Below are 11,791 nucleotides of genomic sequence, written 5' to 3' on the forward strand. Positions count from 1 at the left end.
CAATAAAGAAAACAAACCTATATATACATATATACCTTCAAATTATCAGCGACTGACTATGGTACGTAGGGGACACACAACAAGCATTTTCCTTTAATTTTATTCGACCGAAAAACAGTGATGATCGATATTGTATTATATCTATATACATATATAACTTCCCATCTTCAACAAAGTCATAAGATTCATAACTAGATCATTGCAACAAACACACATAAGTATGTAAAACAACTACTCCAGATCCTTCATGGACAACTTGAGATAACCACGCGTCAATGGCCTAAAGACATCAGCAGCCTCAGCCTCCAAGAACTCCAGCTGCCCTTTCGGCATGTGCATATAGACAATCCAGTCACCATTCCCTCTTGAACTGGGCATGGGCATAACGTACCCAGCCTCACCTTGCCATGGAAAATGGTAGGACCCAAATATGGGGCTGCCCCACCCGAAATCCACCATCCCTACAGGGAACCGCTGCCCAGAGGACACCACAAACGTCGGTCCATCCATATTACGTCTGCTACAATATATCTTGGCTAATGCTGGCTCTGGCCGATGATCTTCCACCCAATCAATCAAACCCAGGAAATGCTCCTTAGTGACTGCATCTTTCAAGTAGTTATGCACCACGCCTGCCACCCAATTCAATGGCCTTGTCTTAAGCTCACTAACACTCTCATCCCCGAAAGGAATGGAAAGGACATTCCCGAAGTAGGTATCCATTGAGCATGTTGTTTTGCCTTCACCATCCATGCTTAATCTCCTCCGCCCATCAACCACAATACCCATTTTGCATCTCTTGGCATCGTCATTGGAGCTTTTGGCAACCATCTTCCACAAGAATGCACTAAACGACTCTATTTTGCTTCTCTTTTTATAGCCATTAGAGTTAGCCTGCGACTGAAGCCGGTCAATATCCTGAGCTGTGACATAGTAGATGCGACTTATGAGATGATCATCATGAACTCCAAGTTCAGCAACTGTAGGAGGAGGAGGCAACATTGATATGGGTATGTACATTTCATCAAGGGATGGATCATAACATCCTGCAGGTTTTCTAGGATTTAGTAGGGACCGACGGAAAGATGGAGTGATGGATATCGGTTTTGCTTGAGCAATCTCCGCCCATGACACAAAAAACATGTTGGCGGAATAGGCATCTGCTACTCGGTGATCAAATGTGCATGCCACCACAAGACCTCCACATTTGAGCTCCGTTGCCTGTTCATACAAATTAACGAGCTTAATTTTCAGCACATCACAAATTAATACAAATATTAATTTCGTAACCAAATTCAATTCTAAGCAAGTTTCTATCTTTCAAACCTTTTCTACTCCTAGGGTACTCAGTGTTTTATGACTTATACTTTGATAAGTGGAATTGGTGGAAACAAGGTTACTAACTATTCAGCAAAACTCATCAAATACAAGTTTGGAATGAACCAGGCTTATGTGGATTGCAAGAATAGAAGCACAGTGGTTACTATCAAATGGGATGACAGATATATGTACTTTCAAATTGGGAACAAATGGAGTTGAAGCTCTGACCAAAGGAACAAATATTGATAATTTGTATATATTAATTTGCAAATTAATGCTGCAAGATATAAAACAAATAATCGAATTCAAATTCGATGATTAATTATTTTAGATAATTAATATATAATATAAATGTTTTATTTATATAAAATATATAAACTATTTATATAATTTAAATATTATATATCTTAACTAAAATAATTAAATATTTTATATTATATTATATAAATTATATAATCGGTCGAATTGAGATATTTGTCAAATCAAATCAGATCATAGCCAAATTCAATTCAATCATGTCAAATCTGGAATTTGAAACCAAATTGTGGGATACCGTTGTCACTCCCAACTAAAATGGCCCGTAGAAGTTCTCTTTTAATTAAGCTGTTCTGGTAGAAACTTTAAAAGAAAAAAGGCATGTGACTTGAGATTTCCATATTTATAGTTTGATAGAAAGAACACCCTCCTCTTTACAATTAATGATGACGTACCGAAAGAAAATATTAACCTTGTTTGGATTCAAAAAATAATAACCTTGTCTCACGCAGGAGAGAAACTAAGTCCAAGGAAAGTTCTTGATAAATTTCACAACCCCACACCATAGATGGGGTTGTATGCGTAAGGAAAAATTCCCTACTTCCCTACCGGTCTAGCTGGGAAGTCTTTTTAATATTTTTGGTGCCATGGAACGTTATAGGGTTTAATTTGAATCACCCCCAAGAATTTAGGGATGTCAATTTTTACCTTACTTAAAAAACAATTTTGGGACAAGGACGGGCTTTGGGAATGGGGTGGGAACGGGTCTTGAACTTAAAAGAATATTTGAGTTTTATGTAAACAAAAACAGTATATCTTAGTTAGAATATGGTAAAAAAGTTGTGCGCACGAACCCAAACTGCAATACTGCACGATGTTGAGGCTGCTGAGACAGAGATCAGTCTGTACCCAAAAATAAGAAGAAGAAAAAAAAAAGGAAAAAGAAGAAGCACCTGAACGCAAAGCACACCTTGCTTCTTATGGGGAACAAGCTTTGCAATACTAGTGTCTGGATCATAGAACTGGACATCTTGAAGATGGATGTCGGCATAAGCTTCCATGAAATCCACCCCTCGATTGTTGCAGAGGAGCTCCGGCTCGCCGACGGAGTTGGTGACAACCTCACCCGCAAACGCATAGTACGACACGAGGGCTTCAGCCAGTGCTCTCTTGAGAATGCTAACCATCGATCTAAAGGTGAGGTTGTTTCCTTTAGTTGCTGATGATCTCTGATAACAGAAGAAAACTCCCACATCAACGGGTGGCAGCAGTAAGTCCAGGTTCGAGAGGGGCAGCCAGTGTTCCTGCATGGGCAACACCGCTGCCACCACCTCTTTGCTCTTCAAACTTACTGAAAAGTCGCTACCACCCATGACGGTACCAGAGAGAGAGAGAGAGAGAAATATGCTGTGGACTTTTCATGTGACAATTGGAAATTTATAACAACAGGAAGAGCTAATAATATAATTCTATAAGGCAAGTAGAACTTATTGAGCTGGTACATGCACCATAACTCCAACAACCACCAGTTGAATTTTCAGCTCTGGAATATAGAATGAGAGTCGGATCTATTAGTCACCAGCCAACATCATTCAGTCATATCAAATATCAATATCGATAACCACAATATTATTCAGCAGATTTGAATTATTAGAACGAAAGAATTATTAATAAGTCATTATATTATGTTTTAATTTCCTGAACCGCATATATATGACTAATTAATATCGATGAACACAACACGACCGATGTTCCGTATCTTCAGCAAATTTGAATTCCTAGAACGAAACAAATAGGGAAGGAGAAGAAGAAAGAATTATTGGTAAGTCATTATATTATATTCTAATTTCCCCAACAGCATAGGAGGTACCAATGTCCACATATATGACCAAGTCAAAAGGGCAATGGGCCGCCAATGTCCACCACATATTGCCTTCTATTACATGTATGTGCTGTATATGTATCTATCAAACAGAACGTTATGTTTACGTAGCCAAGTATTGCCTTCTATCTTTATATAACAACGTTTCTCTTTCAAATGCATGGTTAGTTTTTCCATTTAAAAAAAGGATAAATAAATTTTAACTTTGATTAAAAACTTACCTCCTACATTTTAACAACAAATCAAATCTGACTAAAAAGGGAGTTGAAGGCCATCTTATCAGAAATTGCACCTCTAGCATGTACCTCCTTGATTTTGTTAACCTCAATTTATTTATTTATTATTATTATTATTTTTTTTTTTTTTTTTGGGGGGGGGGGGGGGGGGATACAAAGAGAATAGCCCGTTGTTTAGCTTCAAACCTTCAATTGATGCCACTAGAATTTGTTTCAGGTGTTTTTGGTAAGTTCATATTTAATTTAGTTAGAAGGTAACAGAATAGAATTGGAATCTGTTACTCAAGAGCGCACCTCACACCATTCTCAGCCACATCTCACCCTGTGTTGGGCCCGTGAATATTAAATACAAGTGTAGGAGATACTGTGTGAGGTTGATGTGTGTTATGGACACACCGCCCAGCAGCACACTGCGGCGCAATCACAGGCAGCGGCACGTACAACAGGCCGCACAGCAGCACGCAATGCCCGGCAGCGCCGCACAACAGCACGCACTGTCTGGCAGCGCGCAGCACGCACCGCGCAACAGCGGCACGCACTGCCCGACAGCGGCACGCACTGCCCCGGCAGCAGCACTGTGAGACGCACGCGCTGCCCGGCAAGCAGCGGTAGGGCGGGACCCACACGACAACTCATCAGGGTGGGGCCCACACTTATCTTGTCACATCAGCTCTGCTCGCCGCCAGCTACACCAATTCTTATCCTTATCCTCATCCTCCTTATCTTATCTTATCTTATCTTAAATAAGAGTTGTGTTACCATTAAGAGTAGGTAATTAGGAGTTTGAGTTCAAGTTGGAGTTTGAGTTTAATTAGGAATTTCCTTTTGTAATCTCCTATTTAAGGAGCCACGAATTGAAGAAAAGGCATTGAATTTTCGATCAAGAAAAGAGCTTAGGAGAGTTAGGGTGATCTCTTGGACAAATCATCCCCTAGTTCGCCACAATAGGGGTCAGCACGCAAAGGGAAGGGCAAGGGAAGGCTAGGAGTTTTCCCCGTGGACCGCCCCGTGACGAGATCCTACGCGCGGACCCATAACATTTTTGGTATTAGAGCCTAGCGTCATGGGCGACATGGAGCAGCTATCATCCAAGGTCCACGAACTGGAACACCGACTCGTGGAAAACCACGCAGAAGTAAGAGAGGTCAAGGAGGATGTCAGGGAGCTTCGGCGCCCTACTAGAGTTATACTTCGCCACCAAAGAAAGGAGTCCTGAAGAGGCGGCCACCAACCACAGCCGCCGCCCAGATCGGGCCGAAGGCTCCGGTGAACAACAGGACGCCACCCCCAGCTGCAGCGGTCATACCCAAATACAGCCGTCTGGAGTTTCCCTCATACAGCGGGCAGCGGTGACCCACTGGGATGGTTGTACCGCTGTGAGCAATTCTTCCGTAATCAGCGCACGGAGGAGGACAAGGTCAGCCTTGGCCGCATTCCACCTGACCGAAGAAGCGCAGCTTTGGTTCTACCGAGTAGAGCAGGAAGAACCAGGTCTTAGTTGGGAGCAGTTCAAGTTATACTGCCTCCTTCGGTTCGGACCCCCTATTAACAAGCAACCCCCTTGGGGGAAACTCATTAACCTCAAGCAGACCGGGACAGTAGCAGAGTATCAGCGGCAGTTTCAGTCCCTTCTCGCCAGAGCCTCTTCAGTACGCCCAGACCAGCAGGTGGATATGTTCACAGTTGGCCTAGCCGAACCTCTACGAGTTGACGTACAGATGCAGAGCCCGCCTAATCTGGTCACGACAATGAATTTAGCCCGAGCCTTCGAGCGCAAACTACAGATTAGCCGAGGGACGTCCAGCCATGCGACGCCCAGTAATGGCTTGGACAAACCCGAAGCCTGCTGGAGGAGGGCCCCTTGCTGGCAGCCAGCAGGGAACCGCGGCCTTTCACTAGTAACCCTCCCCGATCTGCAACCAGCATAGGGAGCAGCGCGACAGCACCTCCCATCAGATGCCTATCCAGAGCCGAGATGGCGGAACGCCGGGCCAAGGGCCAATGCTTCAACTGCGACGAGTTGTACTCCCGCCCCGGCCACCGCTGCAAGTGGTTGTTCTGCCTCCTGGTAGACGAACTAGAGGAGGAAGAAGAGGAGCAGACAACACTAGAACCCGAGATCTCCCTCCACGCCATCACCGGGATACAAAACTCCCAAACCATGCAGCTGCGGGCCCAAGTGGTAGGAAAACAGGTACGGGTTCTGGTGGACTCAAGGAACACACATAATTTTATCAACAAACAAGCTGCGCTCCAACTGAAACTACCGGTGGAAGACAGACCGCGGCTTCAGGTAGCCGTAGCAAATGGGGAGAGAGTTCACAGCCCAGGGATCTGCTGAAACATCCAAATACAAGTGGATTCTGAACCATTCCTCGCTGATCTGTTTGTATTGCCCCTAGACGAGTTCAATATGGTGTTGGGAATTAAGTGGCTCATCACCCTCGGCCCTATCCTATGGGATTTCAGTGCTTTGACCATGACGTTTAACCTACATGGGAAACAAGTCAAATGGAAAGGGGCCAAGATGAGAGCAAAAAGACCACAGGTACATACCCTCCATGGCGACACCTTGCACGCTGCAGAGATGGAGAGACTTCTTGCCGAATTTCCAGACGTGTTCTCAGAACCCAAGGGCCTTCCTCCTGTCCGATCATGTGACCATCGGATCCCCTTAATGCCAGGGACTGGACCCGTGGTCGTTCGGCCATACCGTTACCCACACCTTCAGAAGGACGAGATAGAGAACCAGTGTGCAGAAATGCTGAAGCAGGGGTTATTATCCGCCCAAGCCGCTCCCCATTCTCTTCGCCAGTCTTGCTGGTGCCAAAACAGGACAGCACCTGGAGGTTTTGTGTAGACTACCGGGAGCTCAACACCAGGACCGTCGAGGACAAGTTTCCTGATTCCTGTGGTGGACGAACTGCTAGATGAGCTGCACGGGTCTCAATATTTCTCTAAACTGGATCTCAGGTCAGGCTACTTCCAGGTTCGAATGGCCCCCGAAGATGTGAAGAAAACAGCCTTCCGAACGCATCACAGCCACTTTGATTTCCTGGTTATGTCTTTTGGTCTCACCAATGCTCCATCCACATTTCAAGCCTTGATGAACGAGGTATTTTGACCCCCACCTCCGCAGATTCGTCCTAGTATTTTTTTACGACATCCTGATTTACAGTACGTCGTGGGTGGAGCACGCTCGTCACCTATGGACAGTTCTGGAGCTGCTGCGCCAACATAAGCTCTTCCTAAAACGAACCAAATGTTCTTTCGGAGAGCAATAGGTCCTTTATCTAGGACACATAATCAGCAAGGAAGGAGTCTCGGTAGATGACTCCAAGATTCAGGCCATTCGGGAATGGCCCAAACCTCAGTCCACTAGGGCTCTCCGCGGGTTCTTAGGTCTCACCGGGTACTACCGCAAGTTTGTAAGGGATTACGGACTCCTGGCTGGCCCCATTAACCAAGATGTTAAAGAAGAATGCATTCCAGTGGGATGAAGCAGCAGACGTCGCCTTCACAAACTTAAGAGATGCACTCTCCTCAACCCCCGTGCTACAGTTACCAAAGTTTAACCAGGAGTTTACGGTTGAGTGCGATGCTTCGGGCATAGGCATCGGCGCAGTGCTGCAACAGCAAGAGCACCCCATAGCCTTCTTCAGCCGCAAGCTAGCAGACCGGCACCTAAAGCTACCAGCCTACGAGCGTGAATTGATCGGGCTTGCCAAGGCCGTCCAACACTGGAGGCCATATTTGTGGGGCAGACCCTTCGTCGTCAAGGCAGACCATTACAGCCTCAAGTACCTTCTAGAGCAGCGGCTTACTACTCCACCCCAACAGCACTGGGCAAGTAAACTGTTAGGGTTTGACTTCCACGTAGACCACAAGGCAGGGGCTTCAAACCGGGCCGCAGATGCGCTATCTAGAAGTGATGAAGAGAGGATACACCTTTGCGCGATCTCTCGGCCCTGCGTTACCCTATTGGAGAACCTAAGGATCATACTGCCCCAATCACCAACATGGAGGGATCGGGTGCAAGAATTACAATCCAGAACAACCAACCCGAACTGGTCCTTCCACGAGGGACTTGTGCTGTACAAAGGGAGGATATATCTCCCGACAGATTGCCCATTGATTTCAGCCGTCCTCGCCAGCATCCATAACGCCACCCACGAAGGAGTTCAGAAGACGTTACACCACGTCCGCGCCGATTTTCATTGGCAGGGTATGTGCGGCTCAGTTAGGAATTTCATCCAAAACTGCTCCACATGCCAGCAGCAAAAATGAGAGAATTTACACCCGGCAGGCCTCCTGCAGCCCCTCTCACTCCCAACACAGATCTGGGCCGATATCTCCATGGACTTCATTGAAGGCTTGCCTAAAGTCGGAGGGAAGTCAGTCTTATTCGTAGTGGTGGACCGCTTCTCCAAGTATGCCCATTTCATTCCGTTGTCCCACCCATACAGCGCAGTCTCTGTGGCCCACGCCTTCTTCACACACATCTTCCGCCTGCATGGGCTGCCCAAGTCCATCGTCAGCGACAGGGATGCAGTCTTCACCAGCACCTTTTGGAAGGAGCTGTTCCGATTACAGGGCACGACCCTAGCATTCTCCTCCGCCTACCATCCACAAACAGACGGGCAAACGGAGGTGGTCAACCGTACCATAGAGATGTACCTCCGCTATTTCGTAGGGGACCAACCACAACGCTGGGTGGATTGCCTTCCTTGGGCCGAATACTGCTACAACACGTCCTACCACTCCTCCCTTGGCATGACTCCCTTCCGGGTTGTGTAGGGCCGCGACCCTCCCCGTCTTTTATCTTACTAACCAGGCTCCACACGGTTGGAAGAAGTGGAGCGCAGTCTCCAAGACCGCGATGCCCTCCTGGCCGAAGTCTCCCTATGCTTACAGCAGGCACAGGCGCGCATGAAGCAAGCCTACGATCAGCACCACCGCGAAGTCACATTCGAGCCTGGTCAGCTCGTTTGGCTGAAGCTCCAGCCTTACCATCAGCTCTCCCTCCACCGTCGAGGCCCCCCCAAACTAGCCCCAAAATTCTACAGGCCCTTCAAGGTTCTATGGTAGATAGGGAAGGTTGCCTATCAACTCGAGCTACCGGAGCACAGCAGAATCCATGATATCTTCCATGTGTCCCTACTGAAGCCTTTTACAGGGACTCCCCCTGAGCACATGCCTTCTCTACCTCCTCTAAAGGACGGCAGACCCATCCTCCACCCTCGAGCTCTTGTCCGGTCACGCATCAATTAGGGTACCTTTGAGGTTCTCGTCGAGTGGGAAGGATTACCCTCAGCTGAGGCCACCTGGATTCCCTGGACCGACCTTCACAACGCCTACCCAGCCCTCGAGCTTGAGGACAAGCTCGTCGTCTAGGAGGGGTGTGATGTTATGGACACACCGCTCGACAGCACACTGCGGCGTAGTCACAGGCAGTGGCACGCACAGCAGGCCGCACAGCAGCACGCACCGCCCGTCAATGCCGCACAGCAGCACGCACCGCCTGGCAGCGCGCAGCACGCACCGCACGACAGCAGCACTGTGAGACGCGCGCGCCGCCCGGCAGCAGCGGTAGGGTGGGACCCACACGACAGCTCATCAGGGTGGGCCCACACTTATCTTGCCACGTCAGCTTTGCTTGCCAACTCGCCGCCAGCTACACCAATTCTTATCCTTATCCTTATCCTCCTTATCTTATCTTATCTTATCTTAAGTAAGAGTTGTGTTACCATTAAGAGTAGGTAATTAGGAGTTTGATTTAAGTTGGAGTTTGAGTTTAATTAGGAATTTCCTTCTGTAATCTCCTATTTAAGGAGCCACGAATTGAAGAAAAGGCATTGAATTTTCGATCAAGAAAATAACTTAGGAGAGTTAGGGTGATCTCTTGGACAAATCACTCCCTAGTTCGCTACAATAGGGTCAGCACGCAAAGGAAAGGGCAAGGGAAGGTTAGGGGTTTTCCCCATGGACCGCCCCGTAATGAGATCCTACGTGTGGGCCCATAACAATGTGAGATGCACTCTCTCAAGCAACAGAATACAGAATAGATCTCACAGGGTAGTTTCCCAAAAATCTAAACTTTTTAATAGAGTAGTGGTTGGGAGTTTATTTTAATTTCAGTCAACCAATTCTGGTCATATTTAGTTTTGTTAGAAGGTAACAGAATAGGATTGGGGTCTATTCCTCAAAAGCGCACCTCATACACCAATCTCAGCCACATCTCACCCTGTGTTGTTGGGGCCGTACGTTTCCCCGTACCAACCAAACTACTCTTGCTTCAACATGCATGATCCGTTCTAACATTATCTGTGGCCATACATCTCACCGTGAGATTGGGGCCCACCATTTACGTGACACGCGAACACAGATGATGTTAGAACGTATTGTGACGGTCTTTTGTTGTGAGCGCATCAGGGCCTGATTCTTGCAGTTCAAATTGAAATTAAAATAATATAGTGTGAAAATTAAAAAAATTTCTTATTGGGATCATTTTTCCCACACGACCTACCATATTTCTGCCATGTAGAGAGATGACATGGCCCATTCATGCATACAATCCACTGCATAGGAGGAGCCAATGGGTTGATCTGTGTTCATGTTTTGCAATCTACATCCATCAGCCACGCCATGTTTGGGGATTTCCCAATTAATGGTAGCAATTCAAAGTTGTAATTTTTTTCTGCTAAAAAATTGGCACACGCAGAGGGTCTTTTTCTGTACATGTGGCAAGTACTTGCCCCAATAATAGAAACCGATTAGAAACAAGTTTGGATCTCTTACTCACAGAACATTATAACCATACATTGTAAATATCTCTCATATTTATAAGTTATCATTCATAGGAAGATGTTCTTCATGTAAGTGAGTGAGTAGAATTCTAGTGAGTAGGAGATCTGAATTCATTAGGAACATGAAGAGCCCTCTTGGCACCCTAAAATTACCTTTCCGCTTTGGGCCATTTAGTCAATTGAACGATATTTTTTTAACCCAAAAGAATCCCCGGTAGTAGGGTGGCCAACGTTAAGTTTTATTAATATTTTCAAAAAAATAAAAAGAAACTAGGATGGGTACATAAAAACCTTATCCTTCATAATTAGCTAAAGAAGTAAAACGTTAAGTTCAAACATACAGAACCAAATCCAATATATCAAAAAACGGTGATTCATTTATAAGGAAGAAATAGAAGGTTAAGCCAATCACCCCAAAGAGCTGTAACCATATCATATGGAACATGAGAAATATCATCAAAATCAGTGCTTTGGAGAGAATGACGTTCATAATTAGCTAAAGAGTCTGCAGCAGCATTACCCTCTCAATAAACATGCTCAATGCGTCAAGCGAGCCCTTCCAACATCATGAACAGCAATGACACTATATACTGAATATTTCATGGACAATACTTTAGGTTGAGTGTCAATTTAGTACCAATGCTTTAAGTCGTGACAATTTAATACCCGAATTTTCAATTTGGAACAATTTGGTACCTCCTGTTAGATTTCCGTCGGTTAGAGGATAAAATGTTTAAAATACCCCTAGTGTTATTTTGACCTATTAATCCCAAATTATTAAAATAATTCATCGGCCAATGCAAGTACGAACCACTATTCATGCTTGCATTTACAGAGAACAAACACTGGTGGTGTAGCCGACTGTGCCGCTGAGAAAGTTGATTTTGAAGTCGGAAAACTTTTGCACCACCAAGAATCCGAGAAGCAATGCCATTTTTTTCATTTACAGAGAACCAGCTCCCTCACCCCGGTGGTGCAGGCGACTGTGCCACCGGAAAAGTTGATTTCGACATCGGAAAAGTATTACGCCGCCGAGAATCTGAGAAGCAGTGCCGTTTTCGGAGGACAACTCCTATTGCCCATCGCTGGAACATTCTTGCACCCACTATTTACTCAGCCATTACCGAAGAAGACGACTTGTTGCCGGAGCTGAAGAGACAACTAGGGTATGTTTATTTTCTATTGTTTTTTTTTTATCATTTTTTATGTGTTTTTTAACATCGACTTCTCCTTGATTTCTCTACAACTGGGTTATTGAGATTTTAATCCAAGATTTTTTAGGGTTTTGATTT

The 11,791-nt window shown here is 45.7% G+C and overlaps 1 protein-coding gene across 2 annotated transcripts; it reads right to left on the reverse strand.

Annotated features, from left to right (window-relative positions):
• Positions 1-68: 68 nt before the first annotated feature.
• LOC148790180 (coniferyl alcohol acyltransferase-like) lies at positions 69-3,010 on the reverse strand. 2 transcript variants are annotated; one of them, XM_088891550.1, is made up of 2 exons: positions 2,529-3,010; positions 69-1,221 (listed from the first exon to the last, which is right to left on the reverse strand). In XM_088891550.1, the coding sequence occupies exons 1-2, from the start codon at positions 2,946-2,948 to the stop codon at positions 232-234; spliced, it is 1,410 nt and encodes a 469-aa protein (XP_088747676.1). In that variant the 5' UTR covers positions 2,949-3,010; the 3' UTR covers positions 69-231. The 2 variants fall into 2 exon arrangements, with proteins under 2 accessions (XP_088747676.1, XP_088747677.1); XM_088891551.1 differs by having other exon boundaries at positions 2,546-2,986.
• Positions 3,011-11,791: the final 8,781 nt, after the last annotated feature.

This window comes from Nelumbo nucifera, chromosome 7 (genome assembly GCF_055504915.1).
Source record: "Nelumbo nucifera cultivar China Antique chromosome 7, China Antique-T2T, whole genome shotgun sequence".
Lineage (NCBI taxonomy): Eukaryota > Viridiplantae > Streptophyta > Magnoliopsida > Proteales > Nelumbonaceae > Nelumbo > Nelumbo nucifera.